Source organism: Danio rerio, chromosome 4 (genome assembly GCF_049306965.1).
Source record: "Danio rerio strain Tuebingen ecotype United States chromosome 4, GRCz12tu, whole genome shotgun sequence".
In the NCBI taxonomy this organism is placed as follows: domain Eukaryota; kingdom Metazoa; phylum Chordata; class Actinopteri; order Cypriniformes; family Danionidae; genus Danio; species Danio rerio.
In genome coordinates this window covers 22,476,554-22,497,990 of record NC_133179.1, presented here as the reverse complement: position 1 = coordinate 22,497,990, position 21,437 = coordinate 22,476,554, and the positions used below count along the sequence as shown (strand labels likewise).

The 21,437-nt window shown below is 34.3% G+C and overlaps 1 protein-coding gene across 12 annotated transcripts in view; it reads right to left on the bottom strand.

Moving 5' to 3' along the window:
- acss3 (acyl-CoA synthetase short chain family member 3) overlaps nucleotides 1-21,437 on the bottom strand; it is a 127,211-nt gene that overhangs the window by 95,185 nt on the left and 10,589 nt on the right. For all 12 annotated transcript variants that reach the window (XR_012402104.1, XR_012402105.1, XR_012402106.1 and 9 more), the window contains exons 6-7: nucleotides 14,957-15,037; nucleotides 12,877-12,972 (exon numbers count right to left, since the gene is read on the bottom strand). Coding sequence is in view for 7 of the 12 variants with exons in the window: in XM_073947203.1 (XP_073803304.1) it covers nucleotides 12,877-12,972; nucleotides 14,957-15,037 (177 nt within the window). In the remaining 5 variants the exon portion in view is untranslated. The remainder of the gene's footprint in view (nucleotides 1-12,876; nucleotides 12,973-14,956; nucleotides 15,038-21,437) is intronic.

The following is a 21,437-nucleotide window of genomic DNA, read 5'->3' as shown; positions in this document are numbered from 1 at the left end:
GTTAATAAAGTAGTTGGTTTAACTATTATCAGACTGGTCTGAAACCAACTTTGCAAGGTTGAATTAGCAAAATTTAGAACAGTAGTATTCTTTTTTTATCTTATTTTAAGTTGTCCTTCATAAATGGTTCTTTACACAAGCACACTTTTGGGTATTACTGCTCATAAATAGTGCTATAAATAAATACTAACCACAGTTTTCTTACATTTGGTCCTTTTTTGAAAATTCAAACAAATGCTTTTGCATCCAAGCACGTGCTGGTCTCACAACCTCTCCGAAATTTTGAAGTGATCAAGAGCTTACAGATAGCGTAACTCCTTCTTGTCAAATTTTTATTAAAGCCAAAATGTATTGAAAATATATGAAGGGCTAAAAACAAGGGCTTCTTCACATCAGGGGAGCTTTTTTCAGTTTATTCATGACAATTTGCATTTGTATAAGGTTATTATTAGTAGTATTTATAATAGGCATATTTATATATTTTTTATCTATCTTAATAGATTTTTAATACATTTTTATATATCTTAAAAGATCAAGAGCTTACAAAAAGTGCAATTCCTTGTTGTTAAAGTTTTATTAAAGCCAAAATGTATTGAAGACATATTAAGGGCTTAAAACATTGTAATTTGCCCTTCCATTTTATATTCCACGAGTCTTTAAATCATTAGTCTTAGCATCAATGCACTGCAAAAAAATAGTTATCTTCAGTAATTTGTTAAAATATTAATCAATATCTATAGAAAATGAAAAGATTTCTGAGAATTAACCGAGTTTAAAATTAAATAAGTTAGTGCCTAAAATAGGAACAAATATTTATTAGCGGGGTCTAGAAATATATTATGGTCAAGCTAAACTGGAATTTTGTGTGGAATCCATTGGCAGACATTTCTTCTGGTTTTAATTATAAAATCCTTTAATGTTGATTACATTTTGATTAGTTCTATAAAAACAACAAGACCTCAAGTAATTTCAGTAAATGTATCTTGACTTTGGAATCTTTAGACATTTTCACTGAAAAACGAGACAAGAATACGAATAAAGAGCAGTACTGCAGTATGATCAGAAAGTACAGTTATAGCAATATCAATATTCTGGTGTCTGGGAGCACATTTATTCAACCCTTAAGCTATTAAACAACTCACTGTATACTCCTTACACATTTACATTTAGAAAGAATATTGACATTTTGTGTTCCCTTCAAATTATTCATTACATTTCCTTTCCTTGGTTTTAAAGTTTACATTCATAAAGCTACAGAAACCTTGTAATATGCTGCATCTCATTCACTGACAACCACATAAACATTCACAAGCCACCAAAGTACATTGTCTCTTAAATGTTGTTCTAAACATTAACAGAAAATACAACTTACAGTAGCAATGATAATTTTTACAGCCAGCCAAACATGGAAAACCTGTTCCCAGTAGAGTTTCCCAGAAGTAAATCCAGCATGAGAAGCCATTTATGTCCAATTTCCAACTATAAAATGGGTATTTACAATAATTATGCTGTAAAGGCAGCAATACACCACGACTATACACTACAATTCACTGTAGTGTCACCATCTTTATATGCATTTGCCTTTAGGCAACGTAATGCTAACATTGCAACCTGTGATGTGGAAGTCTGCATAAGTAATATCTAAAATGCTCAGGTAGCAGAAAAAAGAAAACTTTTGTTGGAAACTAGTTTTGCGCCTGCAGTTTTTATAGATATAAAACAGATCCAGGAGCTGCTAAAGTTCTATTGTTTTGGAGTAAAAGAATTTTTCAAACATTTTGGAAGTGCACTCAAGAGTCTCGGTGTCAGTCTGGATCTGCACGGGCATTTGCAGTGGTTGGGGAGTGAATATTAAATCAAGGATGTTTTTGAAATGGAGAGTGGCTTGGAAAGGTGCCCGGGTGGCAGATGGGCAAAACGTATGGCAAAGAAACAGAATAATAGTTGCAGAGAGATTGCACACACAAGAAGCCTTGCACAACGCTGAGCTGTTCAAATATTCATGTCTCTGCCACGCTGCTCACAGAGAAAGCTCTCAGAACTAAACAATGACTTCATTTTAGTGAGGACAAATCAAACAGATCACATTTGAATCTCTCATTTTTTTCTTGAATAACAATTGTATTTTAATTAAAACTAATGTGGAGTAAATTTCAAAAGTTGTGCACAGGTTTATATTTTTATTTCTTAGACAAGCTCTGCACAAAGAAAAGAACAATTATTGTGACCTCTGGGTGTTGTTATAGAAACAAAAATGGTTGGCTGATTCTGAAAAAAGAAAGGCAAAATAAATAATGCCTGCCAAAGAATAACTGTTCAACTGAGCGAGAAAGTAGGTTTGTATTTGATTTATTAAAATGTAAAAACAAGAGCCTGCATCTGTCGCACTTCTGCATCAATCAGTAATTGGCAGGCATTTAGTGTTTGTTTTGTTTTCCCCATTGAATCACTTCTTGGCATTAAACATAAACGTTTCAATATTAAACAGATTTCAAAGTGAGCAATGTCGCCCAGCAAATAAAACAGTTTATTAAAGTAGTTTAAGTTTTCTTTCAACAATTGGTTTTACAAAAACAATGTTGTTTTTGTTTGTTTGTTGAAATTAGTTTAGGCAAGTAACATTGTGTTCTTACCTCCACGCGATGCGAAAAGATGTCAACGACAAGCAATTCAGCTGACCGAATCAAATGCGATACGGCACGAAAGAAACCTTTAAATACCAGTCATTTATTTAAATACCAGCCACTGCACTCCAGACTAAATGGTAAGGGTTATAATCTAATTAGTCATGAATCCTCTTGAAAAGTATTAAAGTGCACAGGCTACTGAGTGACTGTTGAGTCACAGTTTTGTCTTTTATTTTCAAATGATTAATTATTTTTATTATTTTCAAGATCTGAGATTAACTATGCACTGCTGCTTTCAGTATGGCGATAAATGTCATGTAAAATGGTGAACAAACTCACTTTAGTAGCACTCATTGATAGAGTGTAAACAATGAGAATAACAGGCCTATTTATCCAGAAATAAGGTGTAAAATCAATATTTCATCGAAAATAGATGTCATGCATTATCGGAGCTCATATGACTCGAAAGTATCTTTTATTTTTTTCCTAATTTTTCTTTTGTTTTAGATGAAAAACTGGGATGCACTTTGGAGACTGAACCCTTACACTTATTTGTTAGCTGTTGATTTTTTAAATCAACAGGCGATGAAACATAAGCATAACCATGCATTTTGTACATGTTTAAATGTCCGTTTTTTCAGGATTTAACCCTTTCCTTTCTGGTGCTCAGATTTAAAAAACAAGTTCAGAGCATTATTCTAGAGTGTGATAGCTTTCAAATGATGCCTTGTTTTTGATAAATGGATAAATATTTTTAATAAACAAAGGTAATACATTTTACAGACACGCCCAGACAGCCCATGGCCAAGCCAAAGTGTTAAAGGTTGCTTGAAGCGCTTTAATATGTGCATTTTTATTTAATGATTCAAGTAATGTCAACAGAAACAAGAAGAGAACGCGGGACATAATGTAACTCCTCCCCTGTTTATAAAGCAGCCAATAGCATTTTGCTTTATCGTTGCTCTGCCAGTGAGAGGGACTGAGCTCAAGTGCATTAAGTGAAGTTTATTTATAAACTAATTTCAAGAGGATCACTTGCTTATGATTGCTACACTGAAAAAATGATTCTTGGGGATTGTAAATAAAGAGCATATTCCAAGTACATTTAACAAATAAATCATAAATAAATCATTTATTTATAAACTAATTTCGAGAGGATCACGTGCTTATGATTGTTACACTGAAAAAATGATTCTTGGGGCTTGTAAATAAAGAGCATATTCCAAGTACATTTAACAAATAAATCACATTGTGTCTTTTTACTTCAAAATGTCTTGTTTAATTTAATAAGCTACATAATATTTCTTTTTAATTTAGTGTGCTTAAAATACAATAGTAAATCCAAATGGATATACCCAAGTGATGTTTACTTGGCGTTTTGTAATTTATTGAACTAATGCAAAAAAAAGACATACGCGAGTAAAACTTACTCCACAAAGTTAGTAAATCTATGCGCATGCTCGCTAATTCAAACCTGGCAGGTGGAGCAGATGAGAGCAACTGATGATTTCCTTACAGAGACTAATTTACAAGGTAAGTTACACTAATTGTTTCTTGCTCAATTTGGTTTTGTTTGCAGAAAGTTAAAGGACTCCTTTCTGCAATTTTGGTGGTTTAAGAGGTAGAATGAAGTGTTATTTGAGCGAGTTTGCAGAAGATCCGATTAGCATAAGCATATTAGCAAATGGCATCTGTGTCTAAAACAAATGTGTCAGATTCTAAATATAATCTATGGCGAAGTATAATCTACAGTGAACTTAAAGATGATTTTTATGAATAAGGTGTCCAAGCAAAGCAATAAATTGCATTAAGGACATAATTAACCAACATTAAAGTTAGCCTGCCATGTTGTCTGCATTATAAATATAAGTTTTCTTAGAGTGGACAGCCTCAGAACTCATTTGAACTCAGATTGATAAGTTACCTGAGCCCTGAGAGGCCAAAACATGACATAAAAGATTTATTTATTAATCCATCCACATTAACATATGCAAATACTCCTTGTTAAACTTGATTTATATAAATTTTAGTAATGTTACTAAGTATGTTCAGGCAGCCTCTATACCTGCGAACATTTACTACTAAGTCCAAATTACATTAAAGGTGCAGTAGGTGATTGTCTTCAGAAACATTTGTTGTTGTGCTGGTTGAAAGTCTTCACAGTCTAATACTAATTATTACAGTAAATGATCTAAATGTATTTATATGTATTTTTATATTTTGGGTAAGGCATAAAACTAAAAAACGTTCATCCAATTAAATAGAGTCGGACTGACATATCTCATAATTACGATAGGTAGCCCAATCTGTCTGTCAGCAAAAGCAGATTTGAACAACTGCGCAGCCATTTGTACGCAGCTCCGCCGACCGCCACATATTCACGAGAGAGAGTACGTGCGCGATCGGTAAAAACCTGCTAAATCAAAACTCTTTAAAAACTTGAATCAATATTGGAGTTACCTTTTCACGCTGGAGAAAGAATGACAATGTCTGAAGAATTTCTCTTAGACAGGTAATGTTCTGTTTTAAAACTGTTTAGCTTTACACAAAGCTGATGTAATGTTAGATGTTTTTGTTACAATGAATTATATCTTCACAGAAGTGTTGTTCAGCCACTAAAATCTTTCGATAAAAGATTGATAAAACTATTTTCAGTTTCATTTGGGACCTTTTACAGAATCGATAATGTAGATTTTAATTAGTTTAACAACAGAACACATGTAAATACCGCTATTCCGCCATGTCTCTCCCTATACTGTTTACCATGCAACTCTAAATATTTGCTCTGAAATAGCATGTAAGTTTGGCTTGCTCACCGCCAGACAAGCACTAGTCGCTTTTAACACATGAGAGAGGGTTCTTTGGCTGTGCTCGTATTTAAGAAGACGTGGCTCTAGACGGCAGGGGAGAAACTGTGATTCAGAGATTTATGCTAAGCTGTTAGTATTGTGGAAGATCACCAACAGCACCTTTAACTGATCAATATCATTATATCATTATATGTTCATTAATTTTTCTGAGATTACATATCTGATATGCTCAACAGATTGCTCTCACCGTTCAAGATCATGTAAGTTAAGTTGCATAACACATTTATATAGATTACTAATTTATTCAGGATGTATATGTGTGTGTGGTAGGCAAAAAAAGTGTTGTTTTGACTAATATATCGTAAATGTCCTATTTTTATTTCATTTGTCTTAGATGAATAATGAGAACAGAAACATAACCACAACCCCCCTGTAGACAGCCTTTCTGTAAAAACTGGACAACATTTACTCAACCAGGTAAACGTATATATTGCACATCCTGTTGGTGCCGGTCTTTTAGATATGCAGTTATATGTAGACAAAGATTTACACTGTTACTGGTTAATGACCACAGAAATTTATTTTGTTTTAATCAGCAAGTTGAAGACAAGTGAGATGCTGTGATCCGCTGCCTGCTTTCCTAACTGGGAGAATCATCTCAGGAGCTTATTGAAGACTACCATGTACATTAAAAATGTCTAAATTACTTTTTACTTTGGATATGTAATGTTCTTCAAGTGGTAAAGACATTTTAGTATATTTGTCCTCCAAAATTGTAAGTTTTGGATCACTTTTAAAAACTTTAATGATTTTATGCAGAGCACGGGTCTTAACATCAATACACTCTATTATATCATAAGGCAAGAGATAACATTGCAACTAACTGTACAGTATTTTAATCACTGCACTTATTTGTGTATTTGACAGGATGTCAAGAGACCTGCTTTAAGATTGCTTCACCAATCGTTAGGAAGATCAGTGTACTGGGCAGTACTACAGAAGAGGAAGATGCCAACATAGATGACCTCATCATTCTGTCTGAAAGGACTTTTTAAATTTGTTTATTGAGAAGTTTAATTTAAATTAAAGTACTCAATGAAAATGTGTGGCGGTGTTTTAATTAAGAAACAGTTGCAATGCATCACCATATTTTATTTAACATTTTAAAGTAAAGGTAACGCAGGATAGCTTAAAAGATAACAAGGAAAATTGGTTAAAATATAAATCCCGAAATTGAAATATATTTAAATGTTTGACTTAAGTAAATTTTACAAACAAAAAGTCCATAGAATTTACTTGAGTTAAATTTACTTGAGGAATTCTAATTAAATGTACTAATAATTTTGGTTAATCTTTTACTTAGCAAAGCTTTGAAGATGTACTAGCCTTTTGCAGCCGCTAATTCTCAATGCACCAATCAGACGACTCCTATGCAACTGCAAATACCCTGGGTTACGTACCACTGCTATCTTCGTTTTGAAGAATCCCCCTCCCACCCCTACTTCTTTTTCCTAGATGGGTGACACGGTGGCCCAGTGCTTAGCCCTGTTGCCTCACAGCAAAAACGTCTCTGGTTCCAGGCTTTAGCAAACCAGTAGACGTTTCTGTGCGGAGTTTGCACTTTCTCCCTGTGCTCACGTGGGTTTCCCCCAGGATTCGCTGGTTTCCTCCCACTGTCCAACTTAGTTGCAACTTAAAAAAAACATGCAACTTAAGTTAATTGACTAATCCAAATCGGCACCATATACATGCTCCTAGTAAATAGTTATCTCTTAAGAGCAATCACTATCTGTTTATTAGTTACTACAGTAGGGGAGTTCTTGAGATCTACCTGAGCTTAAACTCTCCTCTCGCCTTGCAATGGAAGGGAGCCCCGGACTCGAGGATTTTATGAGCTCAGGGCTCTCTCCCGGGACAGCATGCCATAGTGGCTTATAATTAATCATCAGCTAACTGTGAACTCTTGAAAGGAGAAGCGTCTTGAAGGGGGGCGGGGCATGTCAGATATTAGAGAGCATTTGATTTGTCACAATTTGATGAGAAACATGAGGTGACATGAATAAAACAGTAGATCCAATTAGGTGGAAGTGACAATCTGCAAGCTGTACATGTTTATATCAGATTTGTATGTTCTAAATGGGAATTTTGTCACTGTTTTGGAGAACACTAGCCTATAGATATTCTAAAAACTAACAATATTGTTACTAACTGATTCATTTCATTTAATCAGGACCTTTAACACTGTAATGTAATGTAATGTAATGTAATATAATGTGAATATATATAGCGCATTTATTGTGTATGGCCATACACCCAACAGGACAACTGCGCTAGTGCGCTTACCACACACCAGCTATTGGTGGAGTGGAGAGTCAGCGATAGAGCCAATTCAGTTGATGGGGATGATTGGGAGGTCATGATCATAAGGGCCGATTGAGGAACTTTGGCCAGGACACTGGGGTTACACCCTACTCTTTACGAGAAGTGCCATAGGATTCTTAAAGACCACAGAGTCAGGACCTCAATTTAACATCTCATTTAACGACAAAATTCCTTTAAAAATGGAAAAGATAGCTTTTATCTGAGGCTACATTTGAGGCTGTTTGCATACATAAACTGAAAACCACTACTGAACTAATCAATCAAGGTTTGTCATGTTGCATAGGTTAAATGAAAAAGTTTGAATCAACCATCGCTGTACATAATTTCGAAAGACATTAATTAAAACAGACTGCAGGTTTTTCGGTGTGGATATCGACTTTGTATGAGAGATCTGCTGAAGTCAAACTTCCATTAACGCAGAGTAATAAATTCTGTGAGCATCTCCCAGTTTCTCATGTGGAGCGAGACAACACATCTAATCAGCAGAAGAGACGCCGCTGCTGAATTCACCTTGACGGAAAAACCAAACATAGTCTGATCACCTCCCGCCAAGTGCAAATGATTTTAGTATTCATGCTGTGATGTCAGCTCAGACTCAGAGGAGAACCAGTTTAAAACTGTGAGAGCTGCTCTGTTACCAGTACAAAAGCCTGGGACATGCAAGTGCCAGAGCCAGTTAATTAAGGCGTTTGCTTTAGATGCTTACTTAAATCTACCTTGCATTCAATTCCAATGAGAAGGACTGCTAAATAGAGTTGGGTGTGTGTTTTGTTTTTTGGGGAAGTAATTCCTGTGGCAAATTGATATTTTAAAAAAAGAAGCAATGATGCCTGATGCCTGAAATGATACTTAAAAATACAAACAACATTGGATAATATCAAAGAACTGCCTTTTAAAGGCATGGAAATCTTATAACCTAACTTGATATTAAAAGATTAAACTATATATAACATACACATAAGCACAAAACACATTATTTCAGTAAGTTAGCAGTAAATAACACTACTAACAGTAACAACGGTTTTAGTACTTTCCAGTAGTAGTAATAACTGCAAAGTAGTCTATATTTTTAATTTTGCAAAAAGCTTTTGATCAATAAAAACATCTTTCTTCATTTAAATTAGAGTAGCTAATATCTTTTATTTCCTAAACACATTCAATCAGCACATCTGTGGTTATTGTGGTTTTCATCAGTGTTGCTTTTGATCAATCTTTCTGTTTCTTGTCTGACTGTTAAACAAGCAATGGCCAGATCTTGTGAACAATTAAAGTAGTGCAAAAATGCAAAACAAAATCAGAGTATGTGTGAGCTGCTCATACATCTCATGCACAATTAGAAAAATTAGGCTGCAAGTATACAGTAAGCAGGTTAAACAATGTCCACAAATTACAATATACACTGATTTTATTCATTCATTCATTTTCCTTTGCCTTAGTTTTTTCATCTGGGTGGCCAAGGCGGAATGAACCAACTTATCCACCATACGTTTTACACAGCGAATGCCCATCCAGCTGCAGCCCAGTACTGGGAAACACCTATGCAAACTCATTCACATGCTCTACGGCCCATTTATTTTACCCAATTCTCCTATAGCACATGTCATTGGACTGTGGGGGAAACCGGAGCACCTGGATGAAACCCACGCCAACACGAGGAGAACATGCAAAATCTAAACACAAATGCCAACTGGCCCAGCTGGGACTCACACCAGCGACCTTCTTGCTGTGAGGCAACAGTGCTAACCACTGAGCCACCATGTCGCTTTACTTATTTGAAATATTCATTTATTCATTTTCTTTTCGGCTTTGTCACTTTTATTAACCTTGGGTAGCCACAGCGGAATGAACCGCCAACTTATCCAGCATATGTTTTTACGCAGTGCATGCCCTTCCAGCTGATTTCTTCAAAATAAAAAGGTATATTTCCTATCATCTATTTTACTAGAACTTGGTACCTGCTACTTTTTAAGAAACACTTCAGATCCGAACAAGCCGTACAATAACCAAAACATAAAGTATACACAATACTAAACACTCATTGGTCAGAGACAATCGTCCAGGATTTCTGCAGGTTTTTGAAGTCAAACTTAAAACTTTTTAAGACCCTTTTAAGAGCACTATGAATGAGATTTTAGACTTATACAGGGCTAAACACTAAAGATTTTTTTCAATGCCCTGGTTGGTCCATTATAATTAATCAAAGGTAGTTATTTCTAAACCACATAATTTAATCTCTAGCAAGAAAACTCTAGTTGTATACACTATTTTCAGTTAATGAAACTTTAAGTTTCATTTACAAATATTATGTCAACTCACTTCTGTTGAATTCTGTTTTTATGTAAATTTTATGTAATGAACAATAATCTTTGCAATATTTCTAAAAAGTAAAATTACTGTAAAGTAAACTGACGAATTACAGGAGTGTCAAAATACGACATAAAACTGGGTAAAACAACAACAACAATATAATAATTTAACAATATAATAAGATGCAATGTTTAAACTCTACGGTGATTTTTGTAGGGATAATTTACAGTTTAACCCAAAGAATGACCAGTCTGGTAGATGAAGAAGAGCCGGAGTCAGAGATTTAAATAAATAAATCAAGTTTACTGAAGATAGTTTGCAGTTACATCAGCAGAAGCCAGCTTCAACACTCGCAATGAGTTCCTAGGCCGCTTTGCTAACAATCACCAATCAATAACAATTAAACTCTCACATACCGTCATTAACTGCGTCACACATACAAGTGTCCTAACCTGATTGGTTAAAACTAGTAACATTTCCAAGTGGGGGTTGTGCGTATATTCTGAACATTATCTTAAGATAAGATTGCAAAGAATTATTTTTCATTTAAAGTAAAGTTTCATTTGTGTATCTTTAAATAAATAGGAATGAATAATGTCCTTTTTCCTGTTTAGAGTTTAACTGAGCCTTTATTTGTCATTTATAAGGGATGTATAAATAGTCCTCACTTAAGATAAGGTCACAAAACTAGATAAAGTTGAGTTAATAAAGCATTTATTAACATATTATTTAACTATTAGTATATGCCTGTAAAATAAGATATATAAATGTTGATTTATATTTATATAACTCATTCTGAATGATCCTAAAAACCCTTAACTACTCTTAGATTCAAATGGTTTGTAAATAATGCGATACTTAAATAAATCATTAACCAAGTATGAAAATACAATTATTAAGCACATTTTAAATATGTTTGTAAGTCAAGAATAGAGCATTTTTAGCTGCAGTTTTAAACTGCTTACTAATTTAAAATATTGATGTAGAGTAAATGCTTAACAAATAATTAATTCACAATTTGCTAATGCTTAATAAATGATTTATAATGTGCAGTTATTATAAAGTGTTACCCTAAAATTCTATGAATTTTCAAAGACTTTTCCAGAACTTTCAAGTATATTTTCATGATGTAATGTGTCATGTAATGTCTACATATAGAGTTTTAGAATTATTAGCCCACCTTTGATTTTCTTTTTCTTTCTTAAGTATTTCCTAAATGATGTTTAACAGAGCAAAGACATTTTCACAGTATGTCTGATAATATTTCTTCTTCTGGAGAAAGTCTTATGTGATTTATTTTAGCAAGAATAAAAGCAGTTTTAAATTTTTTAAAAACCATTTTAGAGACAAAATTATTAGCCCCTTGAACCTCTTTTTTTTCCGATAGTCTACAGAACAATCCACCATTATACAATAACTTGCCTAATTACCCTAACCCACCTAGTTAACCTAATTAACCTAGTAAAGTCTTTAAATGTCACTTTAAGCTGTATAGAAGTGTCTTGAAAAATATCTTGTCAAATATTATTTATTGTCATCATGGCAAACATAAAATAAATCAGTTATTAGAAATGAGTTATTAAAACTATTAATGCATCTGCAAAAGTCACATTGCAGTATGTGCAATGATGGGATTATAGTTAGTTAGATTACAGATAGTTCATGCAAAAATAACTTAACATTTTCAATACACCCTTCACTTGTTTCAAACATTTATAAGTTTTTTTTTTTTTTTATGAACACAAAAAGAAGATAATTGAGTAACTTCCCTAGTATTGAAACAAGTGAATTGTGAGTAAATAGCGAGTACATTAATTTTTGAGTGAACTGTTCCTTTAAGGCCTTTGACTGTGCAAACATTAAAAATTTTTCTAATTTTTAAACATCCTGCCACAATAATTTTTTTGCAACTTTAATAAAGATTAAATAATCTACAATGAAGACTATGCAGTGTTGATTGTTCAATATCTGTACTTGAATAGTGACTACCTGAAAACTATAGTTCACTTTTATCTTTACTATATTTTATTTATCTATGCTTGTAATTTCTTTGTTATATATTATTCGAGATTTACTCCCCTACAAAAACCCCCAATCAATCCAAATAAACCTGTTAAATCATCGGTTGAAATTGTATTCACATCACAATATATATCACAGAAATACAAAATACCATAATGTAGTTTTTCCCAAGACTGTGCAGCCCTAATTCAAGAATACAGACATTTGTTAAACTAATTTCCATGACTTTTCCAAAACTTTGTGGGTTTTTCTGTTTATCCAAAACTTTTCCAAGCCTGGAAAATTGCCATGTCAAAATTCTATGACTTTTCCAGGTTTTCCATGACCAAGAACACCATTCCACCAGTAGCATGCCTCTATGTTGTGAGTTGGTTTGTGTCATTTTTTGGTTTATGCTGCGTTTACAATAATATCACGGCAGTAGAGGCAGCACAACTATAGCAATAATTAAACCCACTTTAAGAAGTACAACAAAAGTGATACTACATTAAATTCAAATAAAATCAAGCACCGTTCAAGAAACAGTTTATGTCCGAACTGCACCGTTTGGCTATAGATGCCAGTGTTCCATAACAAACCTTTTTAAAGCCTTTAAATTCCACTGTATGGACTTATGAGACCTTAGTTCTGCTAAATCACTACAGCAGATAATTGAGTGTTAGATAGCGCATCCACAGGTCAAATGCTATGACACATCAACACACATTTTTACACACACACTCCCATACCTCATACAGCACAGTGGTGTTGCCGTGTAGAAGTGGACCGTAGCAGATATATGAGTGGCCCACCACCCAGCCAAGGTCAGACGCAGCCCACCAGACCTGACAGAGAGAGACGTGTAGGTTAAACTGTGCAGGAAAGTGAGAACAAAAGCTTTTTCACAGAGTCAAGTCATAGCTTTATCCTCATTTTTATTTGTTGTTCTAACCCTTTATGCTGTTCAGGAACATACACACACAAAATCTTTAAGTGGCTTTCCCCACTTTTGTTTTAAGACAACAGTAAAAACACTAATCTAGAAGTGTGCAAAATGTTGTCTATATTAATACTGACATCATCAAGTGTAACTTTCTTCACAATACACAAACAAAAACAAGATTATGATCATTCCAAAGCATTCAATGCATGAAGCCTATATGAACTGTGCTAAAAATGACTCTATAAATCAAGTTATCAAAGCAAAAAATATATATTTCTGTATTTTGTTATATTAAAAGATCTATTTATATTGTCAATATAAAAATTTCTTACTCACAAAAAAAATTTGTTTTCCCAAATAATAGTGTGTCTAGAATTACAAATATGAAATTGATTATATGCAACAATTCTGCAAATAGAAAGTCCATATTATTTGAGTTACATTTCAGACACAATAATGTATATTTTTAAAGTTTTGTCTTCTGTTTTGCCAAAAAAAAAAGGCCAGAAAACTGCATTTATCAATCTAAGAGGAATACTATGTTTTGTTTTGTTTTTGGATTTCTGAATTTCTGAATCCGTTTATTAAAAGAGAGACACTTTCTTAGTTTCTGAACAAATTGGCTTTTTTCCTAATTATGATATCTTAACACTTCTGAAGTTGAAATTATTGATCAATAATCATTCATTTGAAACCTCAAATGAACTTGAACCCAATGAGAAACTGCCTGTGGAAAATATTTTAATTTTCATGTATTCCTACTGAAACTCTGGACAACAGTAAATTTAACAGTCATTTGAGGAGATAAAGGCTGTTTCTCAATATGCCTTCTTCAACGATCTTGCATGTTCTCATGTAACGTCATCATCAACCTGCAAAGTTCAGTTCCAAAACTCAAAACCGAAAGAACAGAGGACGAGTGAAACTTTCTGGATGTGTTCTTAATATGGAGGATGTTTCGATGCAGGCATGAGCGCAAAACTTGCTTGAGAAGTCTCAGAAATCATTGAGGCTGAATAAAGGAAGTGGAAAACGCAGCATTTTATATAGATTTATTATTAAAGTTCAAAAATATAACTTATTTATCTCAGAAGTTTCCTTAAATGATACGGTGTTAAACACATCATAAACACATCAAGGGTGTTTATCTGCTGAAATGCATATTAAAATCAGTTTTATTTGTATTGTGCAAAGTATATTTGTAAGTTTTTTTGTGTATGTTATTTATATTGAATAGGGAAAAAACAATAAATTGTTGTATGAATGCTGTATTTTTTAAATAATTGTCTATTAAAAACATGTGAAGGTCATGTGACCATCAGGAAGAGTGCAGCATCTCATTTCTCACAAGATGTGTTCTCTGTTCTCGCAGTCTCCTGAGTTATTTCTTCAGAGGTAAGCTGGCAAGTCCATTTACTGCATTCTCGGAATTGAGAATTAGCCAAAATAACCATTTATTCATCAATTTTGAAGACTGTTGGAAACTGGTAGCCATTGACATCCATAGTAAGAAAAACAAATGGAAATAAGTAGCAACTGGTTACTGACATTCTTAAAAATATATTATTTTATGTTCAAGAAAGTAAAGAAACACATTTTGGAAAAGTGGAGGATGACTATATGATCACAGAATTTCTGTTTTTGGGCAAACTATCCTGAATCCTTACAAATAAGTAAGTAGAGCTGCAGGTTCTGCTCAATTTGTTGATATTGTACTGCCATCGTTAAAAGCATGTTATGCAGAATTTTAATTAGCTTTCTAATGATCTCTCTTTTTAAACTTGGGAAGAATCAAAAAGTCGCTTTTCTCTAAGGATAAATGAAAACTTTATTTCTGTTGAAATGATCTCTTACAAAAAATAAAAGATGTATAGATCATGACCCACCTCACCAGGAGCCAGTCCATAGACATTAGACATGGTCCAGTTTAACATCACAGCATAACCTCCTGAATCTCTGACAACACCCTGGTGAGATGAAAAGAAGTGCACAGGAAACACACATTACTGTTAGTTAGTCCTGACAGGGTTTCTTTGAATTAATAGTGATTGCTTGCACTATCCTGTTTTTTATCCACTTTAAATTCTAGTCACTTCACTCAAATGAAGGAATTTCACACCACCACGGAAATACCATATAATCTTTCTGTTCCTTCTATCTTATGAGACTGCTCTATTAAAACTAGCTTCAACTGAATGCAAATCACTCCAGCTTTGTTATACTACACTTGTCAAATAATTAATTTATTCATTCATTTTACTTCCACTTAGTGCCTTATATATCAGGGGTTGCCACCGCGGAATGAACCATCAACTAATCCAGCATGTTTTACGCAGCGGATGCCCTTTCAGCCACAACTCAGTACTGGGAAACACCCACCCACACACCCACACACCCACACACACACACACACACACACACACACACACACACACACACACACACACACAGACACATAAACAAACACACACACACACACACACACACACACACACACACACACACACACACACACACACAAACACAAACACAAACACACACACACTACGACCAATTTAGTTCATCCAATACACCTATAGGGGAGCACACAGAGGAAACCCATGTGAACATGGGGAGAACATGCAAACTCCATACATAAATGCCGACTGGCCCAGCCGGGACAGTGCTAACCACTGACCAACCGTGCAGCAAATGATTTCATATTTACTTTAACCTTTTATCGCCAAAAAAGCTCAATTTTGTGTGAAAGTGAAAATATGTTCAATTATTGCAAAATATTCATAACAATAACAGCCACACAGATTAGTTGGATGGATTTACTGAATGAAAAATTAACCAAAAGATTCCATTAGTTAACAGTAATTACCATAAATCTGCATTAAAAATAATTATTTATTATAAATTAGTACACATTAACATCCATTAGTACACATTAATTACCATAAACTAACAATAAAAAGCTTCTAATTTTTTTTTTTTATTAATCTAAGTGGATATTAAGTTGAACATTTATTATTGTTAATTTATTAGGACATTTCAAACTAACACTAGCTAAAATTAATACTAACAATGGCGGCATGGATGGTTCAGTGGTTAGCATTTTAGCCTCACAGCAAGGAGGTTGCTGGTTCACATCCCGGCTGGGCCAGTTGCCGTTTCTGTGTGGAGTTTGTATGTTCTCACTGTGTTCGCCTATAGGTTGCTCTGGGTTCCCCCACAGTCTAAAGATATGTGCTTTAGGTCAATTGAATAAGCTAAATTGGCCGTAGTGTATGTGTGTGAATGCTAGAGTGTATAGGTGTTTTCCAGTACTGGGTTGCGCCTGGAAGGGCATCTGCTGAGTAAAATATATGCTGAGTAAGTTGCCAGTTTGTTCGGCTGTGGGAACCCCTGATAAATGAAGGGACTAAGCTGAAGGAAAATGAAGAATAATAAGAATGAAATAAATGTATTGCACTTTGTTGGTTAATTAATGTTAACTAATGAATGCTTTAAGAAAGCTGAACAGTACTGTAAATAAATAATAATGTAAATGATAACTTTAATATCTACAAAACAATAATCTACATTCATATTGAGAATAATTACACTACCTTTTATTTTTAAAATGATTCAATAATACAATTTACAATCTGTGTTTTAATTTATCAACCCAGATTTAGTTTCACTTCCAAAGACAAAAACATTATACAGTACTGACATAAGCTTATCAAGGATTAAAAATAACACTTCTAATAGGAAATATGCAAGATGAGCAAAGCACAGACTTCATCACGGTTCTTTATTACACTTCATTTTGTCCCTACCTCTTAGTAAATAAGTTTGAGGATTAAAACTGAAGAACACCTTTTGATTAAGAAGGTGATTACACACTTAAATCCATAAGTCTGAGGTTTATGTGTGCGAACACAAGCCATAAGTGCTTTATGTACAGGCCAGCATTGCCTTGGGCCAGATATTTTACACCGACTGGAGTCTGGCTAAGTGGAGAGTCATGTTTTGTTCGCTCTGCCTTCAGGCCTTGTAGCTTCCTCCTGTGTTCCGACTCCTGCCTTCACTTGCACTGCTTTTTGTTCAATCAGTGTATGTATAAAAGTGAGCTGTTGGGGATTGCAGAGCAGCTGAAGCATGCTAATGTAAATTTCAAGGTGCTGCTCACCTCTTGGATGAAATTAAAAAGGGCAAAATGAAATCTTACTTGGGTGTGAACATGTAATCGAATAAGCAGGCAGAATGACATTTAGCATTAAAACGAAAGCTTTACAAGTGAGCAGGGTTTTGCTGGGATCCTGTCAGAGTTGTAAAGGTGAAGATTAGGGGTGACGTATGATGATTAAATAGTCTCAACTATTTTGCACACTTGTTTTACGCATTGAGTATGGCTTTGAATTCAAGGGATTTTTAACTTGACACGGCATATTTGAAATCCAACTACCCACAGCTTGAAAGTATCCGGTCAAACCAGCTGTGACGAAATTACTGCTGCATGCTTGTTAAAATAATTACAGCAATTTGTAGGAAAAGCAGAGCGGTGCTTTCAGTGGTTTTCTCAATGAACTGATTGGTTACTTTTCACGTAGTGATACATTTGTTTTGTTTTTTTCCCCTCCTTTTGTAAGAGGGGCAAATCAATCAAATATTTTACATTTTTTAAATAGTATTATTAAAATATTACTTAAATATAGTCACAGAAAAGTGTGACTGTCCACTTTATTAGGAATTGCAGTATATAAACATTGTAAACAAATACTAAATTGATTCAAAACGATCGCATATGTGTTCAATTAGAGTTAGAAAAAGAAATCTACTGTATTTTTCTTGTTTTGTTAAACACACCCAATAAGCATTATGCATTTTAAAGTAATTGCAGCAATTTGCTGGAAAAACAGAACGGTGCTTTTGGTGTTTTTCACAAAGAGGTGATCAGCTACTATTCACATAATGATAAAACATGATAAAGTAAATTTGTTTTTTCCCTCCTTTTGTAAAAAAAAACAAATCATACAAAAATGCAGCATTTTTTTTTATTATTATTAATGTATAACTTAAATATAGTCACAGACAAGGGTGACATTGTCCACTTTATTAGGGATTTTAGTAGGTAAACATTAATTTCAGTACTACATTAATTTAAAATGATGAAATATGTGTTCACTTAGTTAAAAACATGACTTCTACTGTACTTCACTTGTTTTGTTAAATGCACGCAATCAGGCCAGCTGTGACAAAATTACTGGTGCATGCATGTTAAAATAATTACAGCAATTTGCAGCAAAAGCAGAACAGTGCTTTCAGTGGTTTTCTCAATGAACTAATCGGCTATTTTTCACACAGTGAAAAAACATTGGAAAGTCATTTTTCCCCTCCTTCCTTGTAAGAATGACAAAACATAAAAAATTATACATTTGTTTTTTATATATAAATATATATAATATAAACATGGTCACAGAAAAGGGTGATATTGACTATGTTTATATGGACATCAGTAATCTGATTATTAATCTTAACCTGAATAAGACAATAAAATGATTAAGGTGTTTACATGAGTTGCATTTTGAATGTTCCTTTCATGATCCTGCTTTACATGTTATAACACATTATTTAATTAATGTCATTGCACCACCACACTATTCATATTTTCTTTTGGAGTATCATGTAATTCAGGGTGTTTCATGCTTAATTTATCGACTTTAACTGCAGTTTGGCACTTTCACTTTCATTCAGGAACATTTCCTGCATGCCCCTACAGACAAACGAGATATTGGATGCAAGTATGAACAACTTTGGTTTAATGGAATTTGATACCGCATGCCGTATGGGAAAAAAACTTTGCATTTCATGATGCAGGTGTCTGTGGTCTGTCATCGACTCGGTAGGTGCAGAACATAGTGTCAAACAGCCGAGTGTGTATAGACTATCCTGTCACAAAATGCGTCAAAAATCCTACACGGTGGTAATAGTTTGATTAACGTGTTTACATGTCTGAACTGGACATCAAACATGCGACTAAAATCGGCATACTCCACATGTCTTAATTCCATTTCTGTTTAGTTTGACTATGACTTAATTATGACTCAGATTCAATCGCTGCTTACAAGGTAGACTCTTAAGATATTGTCAAAATTATGTTAAAATCAGATTATTGGTATCCATGTAAACGTACTCATTGTCCACTTTATTAGGAATTTTTGTATGTAAACGTTAATGCAAGTACTACATTTATTCAAAACAATGAAATGTGTGTTCAATTAGTTTAAAACATGGTTTAAAACATAGTTTTTCAAGAAATCTACTGTATTTTTCTTTTTTTGTTCAACGCACCTAATCAGGCCAGCTGTGACAAAATTACTGGTGCATGCATGTTAAAATAATTAGGGTAATTTGCTGGGAAAGTAGAGAGAGGCACTTTCTGGGTTTCTCAGTGACAAAACATGAAACCTTTGTTTTGCTTTTATAACAATTGACCTTATTCTTCATATTTGAGCGGGCGAAGTCATAGTCATCTTTTTGGCTCAAGACTTCTGGTCTCATTCACATCCATTAATTTAGGATGTTAAAAACTTCTTGTTATGCTGCTTGCTGTTGAAAACAGAAATTTGGTTATTATATTCTTCTTATTATGTATAGTCATGAGCACACTTGTATGTACAGCAAACAAAAATATTATTAGTGTATTACGCACTGCTTAAATATGTTCCCAGAAACTTGTGTTTACGTATTTTAATAAAGCATTTAAGTAAATATTAGTTTTAATGACCAATTAACGTTATATTGTCTCACTCTCAAAACCATTAAATGTGTTAAATTAGTGAAAAGAATGAAAAATGGGACTTTTTAATTAATTTGCTGTATTTTACTTGTTTTGTTGGAAGTACCCAGTCAAGCACAGTTGTAACTGATTAACAAGCATTCAAATAAAACATGACAAAACATCTAACATCAGGATCAGTCTTTTTTTAGTGTGTCTGTATCTGAAATGTGTTGCATCTTTGGGTTTGTTTGCGTTCATAGTTCGGGTCTCTTTACAGATCATTTGAATATAAGCTTACAAAATGTGCCAGCCTGCAAAATTCCTACATTCCAAACATAAATGAAATATGCAAAAAGGAGATGCATATCTGGTGCATGTATTGATTTGACAATGGATGGATAACACTGTAACAATGACAAGAAAAATAGGTATGATTGAGCTTTCTGTTGTTGTGCCGTTTTGTTTTAATTAGGCTTGTCTGCATGTCTTTGTTCGGTGTTGCATTCATATTTGAGCTAAGGGCGTACTCACACTATGTACAGTTGCCATGAACAGGGCCGAAGCACGCTTGTCTCCCCCTCCACTCACATTGTATTCAGGTCTGAGCATGCTTACGTCACCGATGATGTGCTGTTCAGTTTAAGAAGTGCTCTCACACAGCACAGTGGAGATTTCTTTAGTTACATTGTTTTAGTCGTTTGATATGCAGTGACAAGCAGTCAAATATTTCGCCGAACAGATCAGCCACTTTTGACGCTCATAAACAACCATGAAGTCCTCGTGCTGCAGGAATTAGGAGGTTTGCTAAAAGTGCAGTGAGGGGTTTGCGTCTTAAATAATCTTCAACAGTTTGCGTTTATTGAACAGTAAGAATGAGATTAATAAGAACAGATTAATAAAACCATATGAAACAGTCCCCTAAAAGTTACGTCTCGTCTTCTGTTTTGGGCTCAGGCACGTTTCGTGCTCAGGAGCCCAAGTGAACTGCGCTCTGGCACATCTCTCTTAACCAGGCCAGGGCCAGCCAAGTGAACCACACCTGAGCCTAATTTAGAGCCCTCACACTTCTCAAACTATCCGGGAAACGGGCCTGAGCAGGGTTTGGATAGCATAGTGTGAGTACGCCCTAAAGCAAGCGTACTGAGACTTTGCTTTCCAAGCATTTATGGTTTACTTGTTTGGTGCACTCCATGGTTCCGATGGCAACATTCACGCTTATTCAAATAACCTCACATTAACAAAGCATTCACACCAGCTTTAATTAACGGATTAGTTCACCTAAAAATTTAAATTCTGTTTACAATACTCTGTCTTCTCTTCTGCGTCAAGGGGCACTTTATCAGTGCACCCTAATTTGAAATAGAAGACATAGACGCAATGGTGTAGATTCGCTTTTGGTGGACATATACATCCTTTAAGTGCATGCATTCAACAGCATAATTCATGTTTTTAAAAACATGATCAAAGTACTTAATAATACAAATAACAATCCCGTCCCATGCTGCAAAACGGGATATGAACGGGTATCCAGACTATATTCATCCCTCAGACAGAAAACATCCCCATGCACACCACCCCAACACTCTCACTCACACATTTCAGACTGCACAATGTCT